The 23,920-nt window shown below is 34.7% G+C and overlaps 1 protein-coding gene across 1 annotated transcript; it reads left to right on the top strand.

The window, feature by feature from the left end:
* Positions 1–17,110: 17,110 nt before the first annotated feature.
* On the top strand, positions 17,111–23,232 carry LOC114293642 (HXXXD-type acyl-transferase family protein). Its single transcript, XM_028237760.2, has 2 exons — positions 17,111–17,721; positions 22,034–23,232. The coding sequence occupies exons 1-2, from the start codon at positions 17,248–17,250 to the stop codon at positions 23,033–23,035; spliced, it is 1,476 nt and encodes a 491-aa protein (XP_028093561.2). The 5' UTR covers positions 17,111–17,247; the 3' UTR covers positions 23,036–23,232.
* The last annotated feature ends 688 nt before the right edge of the window (positions 23,233–23,920 follow it).

Raw genomic sequence — 23,920 nt, forward strand, 5'->3', positions numbered from 1 at the left:
ACCGACTAGTAATCCTCAGATTACCAAAGGCCTCTTAGCAGATTAGCAAGTATTAAGGGGCTGCGGAAGCAACTAGACAAAATAAACAAAGTCCAATGAGCTGTGATGACGTACATGGGACAGAGTAAGTCAAATTTATTTATGATCATAAGCATGCTAGTCAAGGGACACCAATATTTATAATATTATTTACAGACTGTAGTTCCCAGGTCCTGATTTTACAAACAGACGGAGACTAGCATAACTACAAAAACAGCCATGGCAATTGACTTCAACTGGAACCTCCTCGGGAGGCGCAACGGTTGGCTGACAAAACTGGGGTGCAGGTCATCAACCCCGGGCAAGGTCTCGTACTTGCTCACCTACATACATAATATAAGGAGTGAGCTAAAGCTCGGTGAATAATAACAGCGTAAAGGGGTTTAATGAATGATGACCATATTGAATGCAGAAATCAGAAAATCAATCTCTTATCAGATCGGAAACGTAGGCATATTCATATTCATATTCGTATCAGGAAGAACTACGGCCATATCCATATTCAAAATCATGTGTGGTACACTTCCCTTAGCATAACATATCATGTTGGTCAAGCATAGTAAGTCCCATAATGGAACCTCCGGTACCAGGTAACATATCTATGCCACGGTATTGTTTCCCCCGGGCGAGGGCCTGTGCCACGGTATTCTTTCCCCCGGGCGAGGGCCTCATGACCATTTGCCTCAGTATTGTGTCCCCTGGGCGAAGGCCTTGGCTAGGGATACCGCGTTTACATTCCAAGGAAAATTGGACTATCATTCATTCATTCAAACATAGCATTTCAGAACTTATCATCTCATGTCATTGGAAAATAATTAAAGTTAAACATAACTTTGTAGAGTTATTACTCACAACAATTGGTCGGCTCACTAGATGGTCAAATGGCTCTTGACTTGTCCTGAGGTGCGTGACCTACACGAACACGCATACAATTACCCGCTTGAAACACACGCTCGAGTTAGACGTAATGCACTTCGTTATTCTTAGTGTGTGTTTAACTATTAACCTCATTATGGAGTCTTAAACATGGCCTAGGAATGCCTAGGATGGAATGAGGATGCAAAAATGTCTTAGAAAATATTTTTCATAATTTTCAGAAAACAGGGGTCTCGCTTGAGCGTGGGATTCCCCGCTCGAGCTGACATGCAAACAAAAGTACCCTCTCGAGCGTAAACTTTCCCGCTCGAGCAGTCTGCAAAACATGACAAAAGTACTGGATGGGTGAAAATCACGCTCGACGGGTGTTCGACCCAGGCTCGAGCGTGTGACTCAGGTCTCCGCTCGAGCGTGAATTACCTCGCTCGAGCGGACTGTAAAACAGTGCAAAGTACTGGATAGTCGAATTCCACGCTCGAGCGCCACTTTCCCCGCTCGAGCGTGAGTCCAAATTCTGGAAATTCCAGATTGGACCTTTAAGCTCAAAACCAAGTTTTAATGCATCAAATTTGATCCTCTTGGGCTAATTTTCTGGAAAACCCTTTCAAACTCATAGAATAACATATTTTGAAGATCAATTTGAGAAATCAAAGCCCATAGGTAGTTCAATTAAATATAATTTCGACAATACTTTAAAGAACACGATGTGTATGAAACATGCAAGTGTTTATTTGAAATTCAATGCTCCACAATGTGTCCAAATGCAAGATTAAACTCCAATTCATGATGAACTCATGGAATATAACTTGAATATGGCCTTGCATGCAAAGAATTCTCATAAAAACACTTCCAAATGCTATGTTATAAACATGCATGCATGAATCTCTACCCAAATCAACATTATAAACCAATTTCTAGCTCCAGTCACCAATCTATCATGGACCAAGTATGAAGTAACTTAAATTCATAACTAAAAGGATGAATTCCCTTACCTTAATCCTTGAATGCAAGATGTACAAGTTCAAATATGCAAGACTCCTTCAATCCTCCTAAATTCCAAGCAATTCTTTGAAGACCACAAGATTTCTCCTATTCCTCTTTCTCTAGTCGGTTAGGACAACAAAAATGAGCTGATGAAATGTGTTTGAATGGGGTGTGCTAAGGCTTCAACATGTTTAGACGAAGTGGCCCACTATCTTGGCAAAATTGTAATTAAGACCAACTAAGAAATTTTAGCTCATTTGATCTAATTTAATCATACCCAAACACATCTCAATTAAACAAGCCATAAAATCATATAAATTCCGACGATCATAAAACATTAATCAATTTCCGGTTCGGCCGCCGATAAGGCCTTCAATTCTCAATTTAAAACATGAAACGCAAACAGATAATTTAACACTGAACAGATAAAAACACAAAAATGATGCAATACATATGCAAATTAAATTCCAGATTTCTTCTAAATCACTATTAGGCATACTTAATCATGACTTAACGTTCATTAGGGGTCGGGGTTATTACACCAGTGAGCAAACATGACAAATTTCCAATAGACTTTCGGCTCAAGGCATTTGCAACAATATTGGCTTTCCCTAGATGGTACAAGATCTGCAAATCATAATCTTTGATCAATTCAAACCATCTCCTTTGTCTCATGTTAAATTCTTTTTGGGTGAAGAAATACTTTAGGCTTTTATGATCCGTATACACCTCACAAGTCACACCATACAGATAGTGTCGCCAAATTTTCAGGGCAAACACCACAGTTACTAATTCAAGGTCATGTGTTGGATAGTTCTTTTCATGCGACCGGAGTTGTCGAGAAGCATACGCAATTACCTTTTTCATTCTGTACACACCCCAAGCCTTTATAAGAAGCATCACTGTAAATCTAAAACCCATCAGTTCCGTTAGGCAATGTCAGGATAGGTGCAGTTACCAATCTAGTCTTCAATTCCTAGAAGGCTGACTCTCGCTAATCAATCCAATCAAATGGCATGTTTTTCTGTGTCAACTGTGTTAATGGCATGGCGAGTTTTGAAAAGTCATTCACAAATCTGCGATAGTAACCTGCAAGCTCCAGGAAGCTTATGATTTTTGACACATTGGTTGGTCTTGGCCAATCTACAATGGCCTTAATTTTCTGTGGGTCCACTGATATGCCGTCTTTGTTGATTATATGTCCCAGAAATGCCACACTGTCAAGCCAAAACTCACATTTGGAAAGTTTTGCATACAACTTCTTTTCTCTCAAAATCTATAAGGCAGTTCTCAGATGACTTTCATGTTCTTTCCTACTTTTGGAGTAAATTAGTATATCATCAATAAATACAACGATAAATTCATCAAGAAATTGTTTAAAAACCTGATTCATTAGATCCATAAATGCTGCTAATGCATTTGTTACCCCAAATGGCATTACCAAAAACTCGTAGTGCCTATATCTCATTCTGAATGCGGTTTTCTCTATGTCTCTGCCTTAACTTTTAACTGGTGATATTCGGATCTAAGGTCTATCTTTGAGAACACTTCTACTCCATGAAGTTGGTCAAAGAGATCATTTATTCGGGGTAGTGGGTATTTGTTATTGATGGTCACTTTGTTCAATTCCCGATAGTCTATACACAGCCTCGAAGATCTATCTTTCTTTTTGACAAACAAAACTAGAACACTCCATGGTGACATGCTTGGACGAATAAACTTCTTCTCTAGCAGTTCCTGAAGTTGAGTTTTCAACTCTTTCAATTTAGAAGTCGACATTCTATATGGAGTTTTGGAAATCGGTTGTGTTCCGGGTACAACATCAATAGTAAACTCAATTTCCTTATCAATTAAATCTCTGGGCAATTCATTTCGAAATACATCAGAAAATTCATTTACTACAGAGATGTTCTCTACAGTAGGACTATCAGAAGTCACAGTCAAAACACAACACATGTACCCACTACATCCCTTCCTAAGCAATTTAACAGTTTTCATGGCAGAAATCAAGTATGAGGGAGAAACTACCCCATTCTCAGTAAACATAAACTCAGGTAAACCAGGCGGACGAAACACAACAGATTTATTCATACAGTCAATAGTCTCATAGTACTTTGTTAACCAGTCCATATCCAATATGCAGTCAAAATGATCAATGCCCAAAGACAATAAGTCAACATACAATGTCACATCACTAATCACAATATCACATCTGGATACACATATGCACATACCATAGAACCCCCAGATGGCGTAGATACAGATAATAAATAATTCATGGATTCTAAGGGTCTAGTTAATTTTCGAGAAAATGCATGGACACAAATGAGTGTGTAGAATCAAAATCTATCAAGACATATGCATTTTGGGCACAAATGGAAATTATACTTGACACCACAGACTCGGTGTTTTGTACATCTCCAGGCACTAGTGCGAACACTCTCCATTGCCTTAACGTTTCATTCCTAGTGTTACCCCTGGCATTAGTTCTTGCATTTGACCTTGCCACCAAAGCAGACCCGGTTGAACTTGTTGTGGGGCGATTGGCATTCATAGACCCAAGTGGACAATCTTTCATCATATGGCCAACTTTTCCACACCGGTAACAGGCACCAGATACGCGGTAACACACTCCTCTATGCTTTCTTCCATAATCAGGACAATTTGGAATAGATCCACTACTCTGACTAGAGCTACTGGAGCATCCCGTGTTTTGCTTCTTTGAAAATGACCGACCCTTCTTAAAATTGAACCTGGATCTTTTACCTCTCTATTCAATTGTTAGAGTTGTAGTTTGTTTCTTTGCCGCCAGAATGGCCTCCACCATCAATGCTCTATCAAGCACTTCCACTTATGTAGGTAATTTTATTACACCTACTCGATCAAACACATCTAGGTCTAATCCCCCTTCAAATTTTTGAGCCTTCTTGTAATCTGTGTCGACTATATGAGGAGCAAATCTAGCCAACTCCGTGAACTTCTCCTCATACTCAGCTGCGAACATCTACCCTTGCTTAAGTTCTTGGAATTCAGAAACTTTTTGGTCCCGAAAGCACTGAGGAAAGTATTTATTGTAGAAAATTTTGTTGAATTGTGCCCATATAGTAACCACCATTATCATGACCCGAACCCGTCCCTATGGATTAAGGTCATAATCGGCCAGTAATCATGAGATTACTTGCGGCCTTAAACCTGATTAAACACATTTCAATAGAAATAAGGGGCCAAAACAGAAGTAAATTTAAGAATTTTGTCCAATGAGCTATGCTTACATGGCAAAACAAAACATTTCAAAAGTAGTCCATAATAACTCACACATATACATAGAGTTAACATCTTATATTTATCCAGGAACTTTCAAATATACAGTCAGCCAAACAAAAAAGCTTATGTACATAGGTGATCCAACGTGTTCACCAAAATAGCAAAAGAGTAAACGAAAGAACAAAAGAACAAAAATAAAGTCTTGTGCGTGAGACGTTCGGACTGACTCCTCAAATTGACTTCCTTTCACATTCTTTATTAGGGCTGGGTTTGGACCTCTCTTTGCCCACCTACATACACATAAATAAGAGTGAGCGAAAGCCCAGTGAATAATTTCAAAATAAAGAAGTTACATGAATTAAATTTCATAACAGACATCTCAAACGGCCTTAGGCCTATTCATGTTTCTATTTGATACATCAAACGGCCTCATGCCCAAACATATCAAACGGCCTCGGGCCCAATTAACTCTTATCAAACGGTTTAGGGCCCAATTCATTTATGTCAAACGGCCTTTGGCCCATTCATTCATGTCAAACGGCCTTTGGCCCAATCAACCAAATCAAATAGCCTTTGGCCCAATCATTCATATCAAACAGCATTTGCCCAATCATTCATGTCAAATGGCCTTTGGCCCAATCATTCATATCAAACGGCCTTTGGCCCAGTCATTCATGTCAAATAGCTTTTAGCCCAATCATTCGTATGAAACGCTCTTTGGCCCAATCATTCATATCAAACGGCCTTTGGCCCAGTCATTCATGTTTATGTGCATTTCATACTTGAGATCATAAGCATGTTGTAATCATAATCATATTCCATCGGCCTTATTTAATCATTGGCATAACGAATATCCAATTCAATTTAACAAATCCGTAGAACTCATACATAAGTAAGCATTTGGAAAGTAGCATACTTCAATACATTCTTATTAAGATATTACTCACAGTGTTCTGTCGCAGGATTTGCCTTTGCGCTTGACCCTACACAATTTTTAACATATCGAGTCACAAGCGGTTCAATTCGTTCTCAAATTGTTTATTTGTCTAAGGCCTCTTTCTTATCCCTTTAACTCATTTACAATGTTCAATGCATGCCTAAGAGTGCTTAGGAATGGAAGAGAACGGAAAAAGGAGCATAAAATAACTTTTCAAAATTTTTGAAACAGGGCTCTCCGCTCGAGCGTAACTTTGATCGCTTAAGCGGACCCTTTTGGTTTGCAAAAGTACTGGTTGCATGTGATTTACGCTTGAGTGAGGAGTCTTGTAAAACAGGGTTCGCTTGAGCGTAAAGTCTACCGCTTGAGCCACTGTGCAATTTCTGCTAAACTTCTGGGAGCCAAATTTTCACGCTCGAGCGAGACTGTCCTTGCTCGAGTGGACTGGTCCAATTCTGGGTTTTCCAGAATTCTATTTAAAGCTCAAAATGCACTCCCAAAGGTCCAAAGCTTGCATATTAATGCCAAATCATAGAAAAACATTGTGTAACACAAAACCTTCGATGATTTGAAACCAAATGTCCAAAATCATGGTTTATTTCCAAAATCATTCCAAATTCTCCTCATAAATTTCAAAACTCATTCGTTCAACCTCATACAAACTTTATATCTTCATCAATCATGCATGTATGTTAATTTTTTATTCCAATTCTATTTCAAATGGTACAAATGATACTTATAATCATGAAGCTCATGAAAATTATGCATGCATGTACAATTTGATGCCATATTCTTCATGTTTCAACAATCATCTTCTAAATTCAAACATGAATCTTTAGAATTAAGCTTCACACCGTGATAGTTCTTACATGCATGTGTATATTGACCTCAAATTCATCATATATAGCTTTAATCTTGTTCTTTATTACCAATTTCTTTGAATTCATATAATCACAAACTCAAACTCATGAATTAAGAGTTGGGTACTCACCTAGAAACTCCTATTCTCCCAATTTCAATCAATTCCTTGAGTTTAGCTTCCAAATTCCCAAGCTTTGAACTAGAATTCACAATTTGAGCCATCTTCTCTCTCTAGAACCGTCTCTCAATCTTTCTCTAGAGTATAATTTAGATTTTTGAGCTCAAATGAGGAGCTTAAGCATAAATAGGCCTATATATGTATATATATATACTTGCCTAATCAACCTTAATTAAGGTTAATCAATTGTGCCTAATTCAATCAGTTCAATCTAATTATTTTGACCCGAATCCATTTATAATTAAACTTCACCGTAGACTCTAAAAATTATGCTAAGCACAAAAATATAGTCAATTTCACTTTTTGACGCCTCTACGGTCTTTAATTAAATTTTATAGCAGAGAATCAAACAGATTTTCCTACGGTGAACAGATAGAAATTCAAAAACACATACAATCATATAAATGGCACTCAAAATCATGTTAAGCACATAATCACAATCATGATTAAGATTAATTAACATAACATGGGACAGGGTTATCACAATCTTCCCTCTTTTAGGAAGTTTGGTCCTCCAAACTTATTTTACCTCTGTCCGGAAACAAATGGGGATAACGTAGCTGCATCTCATCTTCATTTTCCCATGTGGCGTCCGTCCCATAGTGCTCTTTCCATTCTACTTTCGCCATCGGGATGGACTTGTTTCGTGACTGTTTCACTTGCCGGTCAATGATTCGTTCTGGCCATTCCTCGTATTTCATATTTTTATCAAGAGCTATCCGGTGGTAATCAATCACATGAAACGAATCTCGAAGATAACCCCTTAACATCGATACATGGAACACATTGTGCATTTGTTTGAATCCCGGTGGCAAGGCAACTCTATAACAACCATACCAAGCCTTTCTAGAATTTGAAACGGCCCAATGTAACAATGTGACAATTTACCTTTCTTACCAAATCTCAATTGACCCTTCATTGGGATCACACGAATAAATACATGGTCACCAACTTCATACTTAAGAGACCTTCTTCGTACATCTGCATAATTCTTCTGCCGACTCTATGTCGTCTTGAGCCTCTGTTGGATGATTTTAATCTTCTCGAAAGTGTCTTGCACAATTTCAGGCCTAAGTAAGGCCCTATCTCCGACTTCTGTCCAACAAATTGGCGATCTACACTTCTTGCCATACAATGCTTCATATGGTGCCATACCGATGCTGGAGTGGAAATTGTTATTGTATGCAAATTCCGCTAGTGGCAAATAATCTTCCCAACTCCCTTGAAAATCCAAGGCACAAATTCCGCCAGTGGTGATCTACACTTCTTGCCATACAATGCTTCATTCAGTTTTCACATTTACAAAAATTAACACACACACTCACACGTGCAAATGAAATGTCCATAATTCTTTTCTAGGACATCCTATAGCTCATATGGACTTGTGTGGGCAGTATGACACGTGCTCTGATACTACTCTGTCACGACCTAAACCTCCCCCTATAGGTTTAGCATCGTAACCGGCCAGTAATCCTCGGATTACCAAAGGCCTCTGACTTGAATATCATAAAATGTAAAGGGCTGCAGAAGCAAATATAAAAAATATATAGTCCACTGAGCTGTGTTGACATACATGAGACAATAGTTCCAAAAACTGTATAAACATAGGCGTAACGCCATACATACAGTAGTCCATGCCACATTCATTACAGATATACACATAAACACAAAACTTGTTTAATTTCCAAAAGAAAACAAAGTCTCAAACACGTGCGAGCTACAAAAGAGAACCACCTCGAGAGGCACAACAGCTGGCTGACACGATTGAGACTTCAGGTCCTTAAATTAGAGCTTGGTCACGCGCCTAGTCACCTACATACATATATAATACAGTGAGCTAGAGCCCAGTAAATAATAACAGAGTAAAGGGGCTTAATGAATGATGTCCGTCGCAGATATAACTTTCAAATCTCTTATTGAACAAAAGCATAAGCGTAATCGTATCAGAAACAGAGTCATAAGCATATTCATATAAAAACACAATCTTAATTACTTATTATGCATACTTAATCATGGTTTAACAGTTAATCATAGGTCGGGGTTATTACAGTTAATGTTATTCACTGGGCTTTAACTCACTGTTTTATATATATGTAGAGGTGAGTGTCATGGAGAACCAGTTTAAGGAATGAGTCGAGCCACCCTTTAAAGCCCTACAAGTTTTGGTGCCTCTGAGTTGAGGCTAGGTCGAAAAGACCGTTGTATAGTCTGTGATCTTATTGTCGGGCTTTTGTTTATATATATATATATATATATGTCCATGAATGATGTTTTTGTATGTATGTATCGTACAGTGGGTAAATTAACATTTATATACATCTGAATTTGTGCATATAGATACATAGCTCAATAGACTATTTGTTGTCTTTATATTATAAGCTTCCGCTAGTCCCGATTATGTTAATTTATACAGGAAGGCCTTTGGTAATTGCAGATTATGGGCCGGTCACTTCACTATAGGACTTTAGTATTGGACTATATGGGTCCCTCATGCTTAAACCATGATAACACTGGAAGCATGCTTTTTAGATTAATAGATTTATGGAAGGAAATAAAAAAAAATAATAAAAGATAAAAGATTTTAATAAAAAAGAAAAAGAAAAAGAAAAAGAAAAAGAAGAAGAAGTAAAAAGGAAGCTAAGAAAATTAGGGACATTTACACACAAATCTTAATTTACGAACTTATATTCCATTAAGTCTTAACTAATATTTTTTAGACTTTCAAGTCCCATTAAATTTTCAATAATTGGAATTACCCTTTAAAAAATGATTGTTCATCATTTATGATTATTTATAAAAGAACATGATGATTTGACATTTATTTTGATTTTCAAAACTTTAAAACATCAACTTTCAATTTGAAAAAACTAAAAAAAAAAATTATGTGCAAAAAAAAAAAAAAAAACTAATCAGTATGTTTGATTTCAATTTTCTGGATTCAATTTTTTAGAAATTGAGTTTTTTGTTTTTCATTTTTTTTTGTTTTTAGTGAATATTTTTAAAATTTTAAGCAATTTTTTACTTTTAGATGCACCTTCCTTAGATGTATCTAAAAAATAAAATATTTTTTAAAAATTAATAAATACACAAGAACACGAAAAATATACTGAATTCTCTTCTTTTTTTGTGTGTGTATTTTTAATATTTAGTGAATTTTCTAAAGATTTTTTTTTTTTTTTTTACAAATATTATACTTTTAAGGGTATTTATGTTAGTGTAACATGCTCGGGAGGTACCCATGCGCGTTAAACAATTTGAACCCTTGATTTCTTTGATCTAGCCTCACAAGTGCAATATGAAACGTCGACAAGAGTCCACATTTGGCAACTTTTAGAAAATCTATTTTATTACAAAATTATTGCCACGAATGGATTGCGTCATCAAATCTCAAAGTCGCTACCTAATATTTTGGGAAATTATGAAACCCATGACTCGTGCCAAGACCACTATTCATCATAATCAAAGTTGTCTCGGTTCGGAACCTTAGGTATGAGAGGGGAAAGGTCATTAATTGAGCACCCCCGCTCACCCAATTAAAAGATTGACCTTTACTAAACCATGATATGAATTTTTATTTTCTTTATATGTTCATGTTTTGATTATTTAATAAATCCAAAAATTTACTATATAAAGTGTACAAATATAGACTATGCCATTCATTTTGGAATAATTTGATTTCATGTATTTTGAAAGAGTTTCTGAGATGTACAATCCAAATAAATTGAGTTTACAAATATAAAAAATCAACATCATTATAAATTAAGCGACACAATCTCCATCCACTGGCATTCATACAATTATATCACATAAGCAAATAGCCACATGGTAAGATGCTAAACATAATAAGCAAATTATGTACAAGCGGGATTCTAAAGCATAACAACTTACATATTTACCGACGTCCCACAAACAGTTACAAAACAAAGTTAGTAAAATATGCACGATCCTATATACAAAATCCTAATGCAATACATACACAAGAATGCTTCTAAAGATCCGGCTTCTAAAACATGACATGTGAAATATTGCAAAACATGCGATAGTGCACAAAATCATGTAATAATCAATTAAAGCATAAAAATGCAAATTTAGCCGGATCTAGGTATGAATCATGTATATAAAAGCATAGATGGCATGTAAGATATATACATATGCACAGCTGTGGAAAGCGATTAATGAATCGAATAGATGAGAAGTGGGGATGTTGAATTATTACAACACTTTAAATATTACAAATCCGAGGGAGATGAATAAATATTACAACACAGTATAAAAATCCTCACAAACACTCAAAATAAAATAAACATAAGAAAACAGCAGCTTCAAGCGCCTCAAAGACCATCAGAGGTTGAACTTCTCAACGTCGGAAGGCTGCCCGGTTTTGCCTAGAGGTTGTGGGCATGGTCATGAAGGTCGCGGGCGTGATGGTGTACTTTTAGGTGGCTACCCGACCAACTAACGGGCCGGGTAGCCCGATAGGCTCGACCAAACTCTGTTTTCCTAGATTTCCACAACAAAAATAGAACTAACAACAAGATATATGGGAGTCTCAACTCACCACTTTCAATTAGATTACAACAATATATAATACAGTAAGAAATCAAAGCAAAAGAGTAAAGAAATCAAAACAAAAGAACAAAATAAGTAAGAAATGCAAGAAAATGAAAAGTTAGTGAAATTCACCTTCCATGAAAATGATGAACTCCTTAGTTCACAAACTCCCTCTTTATCACCTTCAAGTGTAGGAAGTGTGTTATCAAATTCTCAATTCGAAATTATGGAGTTTATGGTATGGAAAGTGGCTAACTCTCTAGTTTTTCTCACTTTCAATCACTAATCACTCTTCCTTATGATCAAGGCAATTGATCGTTGGCTATATCAGAATTTTTGGAATGGGTTTGGTGTATGGAAATGAGGAATTTCAGTAGCTATAGAAGCTTGGAAGTGTTTTGGCTCAATGTTGCAATGTAAACAATTTTTCCTCTTTTGCTATCTTTTCTCTCTAACTCTCTCAAATGATTTTTTCTTCTCTCTCATTCCATCCTCTTCCTCTTCAATATATGATCTGAATGTATAAGCCATGTAGGAATAAACAAGTCAAGGAATGGGAGACAAAGTGGAAGACAAGAATGTGATAGGAGGGCAAATTTTCAAGGTGGTTGCATGGAATACTCCTTTATAGATGCAAACAAAACTTCTTTTTGACAATGGGGGGTGAGTGGGGATAATGGAGGGTGAGTGGGTGCACTTGAATGGATCAGAAAATGGCTCAATGGAACGTCCTAACCAAGTCAAAACCAAGAAAAACGGGGCTACTGCTGTTTTGGACCAAGTCAACAAAATATGCTATTAAGTCCAACTTCAAACGGGCATATCTCTCTTATCCGGACTTTGTTTTAGGTGATTCTTAGGTCTAAATTGAAGCCCTAGAAGTCTAATTTTCAATGGTGGTGGTCTCACATTTAAATTCTAAGTGTACAAAGAGATATGCCTAATTTAGTGAAGGCTGTTCATTTCCCTCGAGCCAGGTCAACTAAGTCTGCTCTTAAAACCAGTTTTAAATGGGCATATCTCCCTTATCCGGACTTGGTTTTAGGTGGTTCTTGGATCTAAATTGAAGTCCTAGAAGTCTACTTTTCAATGGTGATAGCCTCACATTTAAATTCCAAGTGCACAAAGAGATATTCCTAATTTAGTAAAGGTTATTCATTTCCCTCGAGTCAGGTCAACAAAATCTGCTCTTAAGTCCAACTTCAAATGGGCATATCTCCCTTATCTGGGCTTGATTTTAGTTGGTTATTGGGTTTAAATTGAAGGCCCAGAAGTATACTTTCCAATGGTGATGGTCACACATCTAAATTCCAAGTGTACAAAGAGATATACATAATTTAGTAAATCATGTTCATTTCCTTCTTAATGATTTGATGCTCATTCTTTTCCTAAACCAGTTTTCTTTCATCCCCTCCTGTTTCCTTCAAATCCAAACCTATAAAGAAGATGTTTTTTAAATATCTTTTTAAAGATTTCACCTCCCTTCTATTTGTTTCCACTTTGTCCTTACTCGGTTTACTGAAAAGTGCAATATTTTAATCGAAATGGGAGCTTCAAAACATCGTAGAAACTTTTTTTAAAAAAAAAAATTTGAAAAGAGAGTTTTAAGATCTAAAATAGTTTGGCCAAAATAGGGTGTAAGGTTGGGATTAAAGCTCAAATTTCATCTCTCTTCTTAGGATTCTATGAGAAACACATTCTGATTGTCATCATCGGGTAATCAACAGAAAGCGCCCAAGTCTTAGGGCCAATCAAAATGGGGTGTCTACAGTTAGGTGTATCTAAAAAAAAAAAAAAAAATTGTTTCGAATATTAAAAAAATACAGTAAAAATAAAAAAAAATACGAAAAACAAAAAATTTTGATAGATTTTTAGAATTATGGTTTGAGAATAGAGTTGTATTTTGAGTTTGTAAGTTTGGAATTATGATTTGAGTGTGAAAAATTTGTTTGGTTATGAGTTTTGAATTGAGTTTGAAATTTTTGATGTAAGATATGATATTTGGTTCAAAAACTTACAACTTATAACTAAACACACAACCAAAAACTCTATTCAAAGCTCATAAAAAATTTTAAAAATTTTTGAAAATATATTTTTTTAAAAATATAAAAAATAACAGATGCCAATTGCCCAAAAAAAAAAGTACTGTTCCGGCCGAACGTCTGGAAAGGACAACTAGTTATGCCAAATTTCAAAATTCAAAACCCCACCTGGAACAAGTTTTCAAAAGTGGGTATAGAATTAATTTTTGAAAGTTGTATCCAAACACCACACTCAAATATAGATATGGAGTCATGATTAAAACTCCACACCAAACACAAACTTTAATTTTTTTAAAAATGAATCTTAAAAACTCAAATCAAACAAGCTGAATTTTTTTTTGTACAAAACTGAAAATTTTGTGTTTATAAACGAACATGATAATGGAACATTGATGTGCAAAATTGAAAAAAAAAATTAAATGAAAAAACTGTTAATATTCTCAGTTTTATTGGGTAGTTGAATCAAACTAATAAGTAGAAGGGTAAAAACGTCTAATCTCAAGCTCTATTTTTTTATCAGTTAGTGAAATAATTATCTGAAACAATACTATGTAAAATTGATAATGTTCTTAGTTTTAAAAATTAGAAAAAACTAATAATATTATAAGTTTTACTATATAGGACTTATTGATTAAAAAAATCTTAAATAAGACCTGATCTATCATAACATTTATAAATAGAACTTTTAGGTAATTAACTCATAAAATTTTGAAAAATAATTCATTCACACATTTTATTTCTCCCGCAATCCTCTTATTGAGATGGCAAGACAAAATGCAGTAAAAAAAATTTAAAAAGTTGACTCATATTCAAATATTTTCTCAAAAACCTCTTTATATACATTTTATCTTGCCACTTTATTAAAAGAATTGTGTGAATGAATCCTTATTTATTTAATTTGCATCAGATGTTTCTTTGCCTTACGGATAAATTCAAGATGTGGTTAGTTATCTAGATGTAAAGCGAGAAACAAGACTCCCGGAAAGTGAAGCATTATTCTAACATTATAGGTTTTTTTTCACGGGGTTGCTGCTAGTAGTAACCGTGAAGGCAACGTCACCGCTCAATCGCAGCATCTATGAATCGACCTGATTAAGATGCCTACGAAGATGAGTATTTATTAATTAATTAATATGTCAATATGCCCATTCTCATTTAGAAAGAAATTCGAGAAAAGAAAAGGAAAAATCAGCTTCCTACCTAGGACGAGGCAAATAATACTCCTATCTAGTTAGTTAATTACATATGTCATACATAACATATATATAAGAATATAATATATGTTGATACCAGATAACAATATTATAACCACCAGGGTTGGTGGCCTGGTAGAGAATGCAGGACATTCCATAGCCGCGTGCCAGGGTCGATTCCCAGGGAAGGAGTGTTTGAAATCACTTCGGTGAACACGCTCTATAAATTCCCTCGACACCTGTCCGCTGCTGTGGCATGTGTTCGCGCTTCATTGGTGCCCTGGTGGTGGGTCCCTTACTTGGTGGGGGTTAATTCCTGGCTGGCAACCGGTTACCCCGAGGTCAGGGCCCAACGGGGCCATGATGACACCACAGAGCCCTCTTTTTACTGATCAAAAAAAAAAAAAAAAAAAGAAGAAGAAGAAGATAACAATATTATAGAGTAATGTGTGAGCCGAGTAATTTTTCTGCACCATCGGCAAACAAGACAACTAAGCCTATCCATTCTAAAGCTCAAACCCAATTAGGACCATTGGATTTGCAGAGAGCTTAACACCAAACAACACATTCGTTGATCAAGCGGTATGCCAAATAAGATATGCCGATATAATCAGCTTACATTGATGTCGAGAGCTATGGTGGGCCTAGGCTATCCTTTTTTGAAAGTGTAATAGGAAATTGGGATCTGACATTCAAGTAATGATGACAAACATGTCAAGTTACGTAACAAAATATCTACACTAAATGACTATAAAAGGAAGGGGAGTTAAAGAAAAAATGTATGCATTATGAACCTACAAAAACTTTCTTTTTCACTTATTACACACCCCTTTTCATACACAGGCTAACTTATTCATCGGAGTGTTAATTCCGACACCCCAACCGAAGTATTTATTGCTTTAGGCATCAAAGCGAGGATCAAGTGGAGGACTGTTTGGATAGAAAAAAATATTTTAGAACCACTCCTCACAAGTAAGAATCATAGGCCCCGTTTATTTGGAGAGTTAGAGGGTGGATTAGGATTGGTAGTGAGGTGAGACCCATTAATATTGTATTTGTTTTGAGAGATGGGGAGGGGATTGATAGTGAGTTTCGGATTAGGATGGGCCTCTCCAAGGGGATTCAGATGGGCCTCCAGGACTTGGTATTAGAAAATAGTCCGGCGGACTAGAAATTTTTTATTTTTATTTATTTTTTATTTTATTTTTATATGTCGGGCATTTTTTTTTAACATTAATGTTTAATTTTTTATTTTTTTTAAAGTAAAAATCATTATTTTATTTGTTTTATTTTTTTCTGGAAATTTTTTTTTTAATTTTTTTTTAAAATTTTTTTTACATGTTGGGTATTTTTTTTAAAACATTAATGTTTAATGTTTTTGAATTTTTTTTATTTGTTTTATTATTTTATATTTATTTTTTATAAAAATAATTTCATAATCACTGCACTAACAACTATCATCAAAACAAACATAATTTTAGTTAATCCCCTCACTATCAATCTCCTCACTATTAATCTCTTCGCTATCAATCACCTCCATTCTACCTCTGAAAACAAACGGGGCCATAACATTGTTGAGTAAAGAGATAAGACACGATCACTTAATATTCTATTTATAATTTTTTATTGACTGATAATTCCACGTACGATGATTTCATTGTATTCATTCTATTTTATTGGAATTTTTAAAATAATTTTTGAGTTTTTACTTCATATTTTTGTATATTTAGTACTTTTTGTTAATATTTTAATCATTTTTTAAAACTGTTTAGATCCACTTAATCTTAATATACTTAAAAAGTATCAAACTTGTACAAAAATCTTTTAAAAGATACATTGAATATAATAAAATATGAAAATGTATTGAATTTTGGTATTTTTTTATATTTAGTGAATTTTTTTAAGAAAAATTTTAAAAATATTTTATTTTTTAAATGTATGTAGGTTGGATGTATTTAAAAATTAAAAAAATTAAGTAAAATACTAAAAAAAAAATAGTATTAAAAAAAACTCAATTTTTTTTTTAAACAAATAGAGATAACCAATGTGAATATTTTTTGGAATTGTACATTGAGAGTGAGAGTCTCTCATCAGTCATCATCACAGTACCAACCTCAATTTAGACTTGTAAGCCAAGCAGTTGAAGATTTTAAAATTTATAGAGGTCCACGACCTTGTACTCCTTATATATAAATGTCATTTATGGGGGAGTATGGTATAGTGCAGTACAGCAATAGGCACTGCCATGCTTTGCCTGTAATTTTCTGTGGTAATTAATTAGCCAATCTTATTACTAAAATCTGACCTAGCTAGGCAACTAGAATGGATGATTTATCGGTGATAAGGTCAAGTAGAAGCCTAGTTAGGCCAGCAACGAGGGATACACCAACAGGAATGCTTGAGCTGTCGGTGATCGATAGATTGCCGGTACTAAGATGCTATACTCGAACGCTGCATGTGTATAGAGATGGGCCAAGAGCAAGAGCAGCACAAGTCATAAAAGAAGCCCTGGGAAAGGCATTGGTTCCCTACTACCCTCTTGCTGGACGACTCCATCAAGGCCAAGGTCAAGGTGATCATCATCATCATCAGCTTCAGATTGCATGCTGTGGAGAAGGCGTTTGGTTCGTGGAAGCATCTGCTAATTGTACCCTTGATGCTCTCAATTACTTTGACAGCGTTTCGTCCCACCACCATATCCCATATGATAAGCTGCTTCCTGATCCTCCTCCTCCTCAAACTCATACTCAAACTGCTCAAGGTGACTGTGTAGTTGAACCCCTCGTACTCATGCAGGTAAACTTACTCCTTCCAACCAAGGTTGCGTTTAGCAATTTCTTTTTCTTTTAGCTTTTTTAATAGGAAAAAAAAGTGGTAAATGTTTAAAAAGCTGATGTATTTGAAAATTGTTAAAAAGAATAGTAGTGTTTGGTAGAGTTTTCTAAATATGATTTGAGAATAGAGTTGTATTTTGAGTTTGTGAGTTTTGAAATTATGATTTGAGCGTGAAAATTTTGTTTGGTTATGAGTTGTGAAAAGAGTTTTTGAGTTTTTGAAATTAGAAAAATTATTTGATTCAAAAACTTATAACTCATAACCAAATACACAACCCAAAATTCTATTCAATGCTCATATAAAAATTTAAAAAAAAATCGAAAATATTTTTTATTTACAATATAAAAATAACAGGTGCCAAAAAAAAATAAAATAAAATTGAATATTGTTTTAGTCAACTGGCCGGATGTCCGGGGGATGTCAGGGAGGACAACCGGGTTAGCTAAATTTTCCCACCTGAAAAGGAATTTTCAAAAATGGGTGTGAAATTATAATTTAAAAGCTCAAAACAAACACCACACTTAAATCAACGGATGGAAATGTATTTGAAACACATAACCAAACACAGAATATTTTCCTAGGAGTAGTAGTGTGTCTATAGAATTATTCTTTTTGAACAGATTTTAAATGGTTGATTCTCTAGATTTAAAAATTAAATTTAAAAAAAAGATGAATCACACTAATTTTTCTTGAGATTTCTGACAATATCCGTTTGGGAAGAAAAAAACCAGGCTTTTTTGGCTAAAATAGCCACAAAAAACAAAATAGGCTATTTTAGCCACAAAAAACAAAACATCAAATTCAACCCATAATCATTACAATCCTCTCTCACAAAAAAAGTCAAAAAAGCCAAAAAGTCAAAAAGCCCTTCCCAAACCAGGCTAAAATAGCCAAAAAATCAAAAAGCCAACCCACTTCCCAAACGGAGACAGACTTTTCTTGAAATTTTAAAAATTACACTCCTCTTATTTTACTTGACAATGTACAAATGCCCCCTTCTTTTAACTTTTTCTTTGGCGCCATTAATTTTTACAATGAAATGTCCAAAATACCCTCTATTTGCTCTTTTTCTTATCTCTTTTCTTCCACCAACTATTAATTATTCCCCTCCTAATTGGCAGCTACCTTAGCCACTGCTTCCTACTTGTAGCTCAATTTCTAAAGTAAAATTAATGTGTTAAATTTTTTTATGTATTTTTATGATAATGTTATGTCTTTTTTTTTATCGAATTGTTACTCAATAATTTGAAATACGATATAATCCATTATGATTGACTAACATTTTCATAAAAAATAATAATAATATCATAAAAATACATAATTGTATCACAATTGTTATAACACACAATATCTAATAATAAATTATCATCACACTATTAGAAAATTAGTTAATATTTGCTAGAAAAAATTATAATATTTATATAAAAAAATACATAACAAAATGGGTGATGTTTATGCAAATTATGATACTTATGGTGCTAATTATCACAAATTTCATAACTAAAAAAAATAATTAGTCATAACCAAACACAACATAAGATATAATTAAAGACATTTTCGATCATAACCAAAAATAATAATCACAATAAATAACCAACATTACAATAAGTCATAATTATATCATCACTAATACCAAAATAAGTCATAACCAAAAACTACAAACGTCATAATTGGGGCATATGATACGCACTCCAAAATGGTGTACGCACCCCAAAATGTTGTGCGTATTATAGAATTTTCCTAATAAAATATATACAATATACAAATTTTTTGTATTTTTTTTACCATCTTCATATTTTTTGTTTTTTTTTTGGGGGGGGGGGGGAAATTTCCCTAATAAAATATATACAATACATTTTTTGTATTTTTTTTACCGTCTTCATATATTTTTTTGGGGGGAGGGGGGGAAATTCTAACAGTCTACAAAAGATGAGCATACAACTTCTTTCACCCAAAATCACTAGACCCACCATAAAAATTTGATCAATTCAATTTCTATTTTTTGATTTATCATTCATTTAATTGAGATTCATCATTCTAAATTTTTTATTTCTTTCTTCAATCAAACATTCATCCTCTATCAAGAACACTAAACCCAAATGGGTTTGGTTTCAAACTCACTATTCAATCTATCATAAAATTAAATCATATTAATTCTTTATTTTTGGTACCGGTTAGTTTGGAGGCAGAAATCGATTGGTACAATTACCACCACCACCACCACACCATTTTTGGTATAACAATACAATTACTACCATCACCACCACACCATTTTATTATGTATTTTTTTTTTATAAATATTACAAATTTTTGTAGCTAATTTTATCTAATTTTCTGATGGTAAAATGATAATTTATTATTAGATATTGTTTGCTATAACAATTGTGATACAATTATGTACTTTTATGGTAGTGTTATTATTATTATTATTATTTTTTATCAAAATGCTATTCAATCATAATAGATTATATCATATTCCAAATTATTGAGTAATATTTTAATAAAAAAAATGCATAATATTATCATAAAAAAAATAATCATATCATCAAATTTTTTAAAACACAATAATTTCACTTTAGAAATTGAGCTATAAGCAAGGAGCAGTGGCCAAGATAGCTACAAAGTAGGAGGGAAAATATGTAATAGTTGGTGAAGGAAAAGAGATAAGAAAAGAGCAATGGTATTTTTGGCATTTCATTACAAAGGTTGACATGTAACGCCCCACTACTTGCTGGCCCAAATAACTTGTGGGTTGACTAACAATACCCAAAAGTTTACAAGCTCGTGGCCAGCCCAAAATAAGTGGCCCACATGGTTGTGTGCATGGGTCGGCTCTGATACCATTTGTAACGCCCCACTACTTGCTGGCCCAAATAACTTGTGGGTTGACCAACAATACCCAAAAGCTTAAGTCCAAGTTATTTAGTAGCAAGGTAGTGGTGTTATATATGCCCAAGATCACCCATGCAAACTTCCGATGTGGGACAGGGTGTTACAGACGTCTAGGAAAAACTTAACAGAATGAAGGTATTTGTATTTGTATATTGTTAGTTGAAGTAAGGAAAATCAGTGTAATTTTCAAAATCTTAAAGGAGATTTCTATAATTATCAAAAACTTTAAAAAAGATAAGTGTAATTTATGGAATAAAAAAATTAAACGTCTACTTCTATAATTAAAACTTTAGAATAAATTTGGAGAGATGTTACAAAATTTTCACTACATCCAGTTCTTTACGAACATCCGCAGCAAACTCGCCAATTACACTGTTTAACTCTTTTATTGAGCAAAAAACGCTGCTCTAGCAGCTTTGGGCAAAACTCGTTAGCATTTTTCGAAACTAACGAATTTTGCCCAGTGAACCGTACACGCAATGGGTAATATTAAATCATTCTCATTACATACTTGCAACAACTTTTTAAAAATAAATAAATATTTAATGAAGTATAATAAATAAAATTAAAAATATAAATATCTCTCACTAATTCAACTATATAGTTTCACTATGTAATATTTGAGCTCTCATTAGTTAATGACATCACCACCTAATATTTCTCTTATATGAATATAATTGTATATGAAAATGAAAAAAAAATATTTTAAGCTAGGGAGGTTTTGTTGGAATGAAACACAGGGTGATTGGTCTAGTAGGTGATAACTGGGGCATGGTGATTTGTTTCAAGTTTGAATCCCCTAGCCAACAAACGCATATCTTGGGGCCACGGACCGGAAGGCGTAAGCCCTGTTTCGAAAAGCTTGTTCGGGTAATAAGGACTTAGTCTGGTGCGCGCGTAAACTAGTCCAGGATACCCTACATAAAAAAATAAAAATAAAAAATAATTTTTAAAAAAAAAGGACTTTGTTGGAATGTATATTGAAAAGATGATTAGGTAAAATAGAAATGTGAGAATTTGGATAGTCATTTTGTCTATCATTACTGGAGATGGATAGTCATTTGGATAGTCATTATAAAAATAAAAAATAATTTTTTTCCTTCTTCCTCATGTGAAGATTGACCTTGAAAATATTAAATTGTATCAAAACAATGAAAATAAGGAAATTGAAGTTATGAGAGACATGGAAAAGGAAAAAAAGTTTAAGAGTTATTTTTCAGTGTATCAAAACTTGGACTTGGGGTGGGTGTTGCTGTCACACCCCGTGAGGGCTACAAAAGTCCTACGCCTAACTAATCCCTTTAAATCTAAAGTAAAAAAGAAGAAGAAGAAGAAGAAGAAGAAGCATAATTTGTATTCATATGTGATTGTGTTTTTACAGGTGACTCAATTTGAATGTGATGGATTCGTTATTGGCCTCACATTCTGCCACAGCATCTGTGATGGACTGGGAGCTGCACAATTCTTGCAAGCGGTAGGTGAGCTTGCTAGAGGTTTAGAACATCTCAGCGTTGCACCTGTGTGGCAGAGGGATTTTCTTCCGCCACGGCCACGGCCATCATCACCGTCACCATCACCTCCACAAGAAAAACAAGAACAGCTGCAGCGTGAATTGTTGCCGCCAATCAAATACCAGCTCGAGCATGCCAACATTGACATTTCTTTGGATCAGATCAATGAGTTGAAGCAGAAATTTCATGAGTCAACGGGCCAAACTTGCTCTGCCTTTGAAATTGTAGCTGCTATCATGTGGAAAAATCGGACAATGGTGGCAATAAACTTGGAGAAGGAGGAGGAGAATGACAAAGAAGATGATGATGATGATGATGATGATGATGATGATGAAAAAAACACAAAAGAAGAACAAGTGGTGAAGCTCGTGTTCTTTGCAAATTGCCGTCAGCTCCTGCAGCCTCCATTGCCGGAAGGATTCTACGGCAATTGTTTCTTTCCAGTGGCAGTCACTGCCTCAAGGGATACCCTCTCGCGGGCATCAAATGCACATGTGGTCAAGATGATCCAAGAAGCCAAGGCTAATCTGCCTAATGCATTTCGGAATTGGACAAACAAAAACAAGGATGGTGGTAGTGGTGATGAAAATGATGGTGAGGGCGACCCATTCACACCGCCCCTGGCCTACAACACGTTGTTCATATCAGAGTGGGGCCGCCTGGGTTTTAACCAGGTGGACTATGGGTGGGGCCCTCCAGTCCACGTTGTTCCAGTACAAGGATCCACCATCATACCCGTTGGGATCATGGGCTCACTTCCTTCCCCGAACAAAGGCATCCGTCTCATGACATGGTGCGTTCAGAACCCCCATCTCCACCCCTTTCTTCATCAAATGTCTCTCTCTCTCTCTCTCTCTCTCTCCCTCAAATAAATTAATACATTAAATTGAAGCGCACTGCTATATACATATACATATATATCACCAAAATATTTCACAATATTTTACTCTCGTTTTTATGTAAAATAAATCCAGTTATAAACAGCATTTCCCTAAATTGAATTGTGAGAATCCGCCAGTACACTTGTGTAAAGGAATAAGCAGCAGAGGTTGTGCTGCTCCAAACCAAACCTATTCTAGTATACAGCAATGATTTAGAGCTCTAAATAAGAAGTTCTAAATCCACCACCAGTGAGGTGAAAAAAAAAAAAAAAAAAAAGCACAACATACACTGTGACCCACTGCCACATCATTAATGGTGACTCTAATTAGAGCTCCCAAGTATTTTTCTTCTGGTATAATATATAGATGGGTTGCTTCTACTATTACTAGCTAGCCAGGCTCAAGGGCTGATGGTCTTTTGATTTTAGCACATATATTTATATTTATACTATTATATATAGAAAAGATTGGACTTGATATTTTGAAATCTTTATTTTTCTTCTTATTAACTTTGTTCTTCTGTAATTATCATTCTTCTACAATTATTTTCAATTACACTGAATTGCAATTACGTATTTATAAATTATAATTACAGACCCCTTCTGATATTTATATAGCAAGTGTGAATGATGATGATACCAAGGAATAAATATGAAACTACATGCGATTGGATCCAACCCAACATCTGAAGTCTTGAAGAGTAAGGCACTCATGTTGTGTGGTGAGGAAATATAATAAATAAAGGATTAATTATCAAAAAGTCCTATCTACATATTTTATCTACGTATTTTGTGGTAGCTTAAGTCCTGTCAAAAAGGTTTTGAGCCATTAAGTCTCATTTATAGGTAAAAAGACGTTTTGCCCTTTAATCTCAAA

Source organism: Camellia sinensis, unplaced genomic scaffold (assembly GCF_055761805.1).
Source record: "Camellia sinensis isolate YWXY unplaced genomic scaffold, ASM5576180v1 Unanchor6, whole genome shotgun sequence".
Taxonomy (NCBI): domain Eukaryota; kingdom Viridiplantae; phylum Streptophyta; class Magnoliopsida; order Ericales; family Theaceae; genus Camellia; species Camellia sinensis.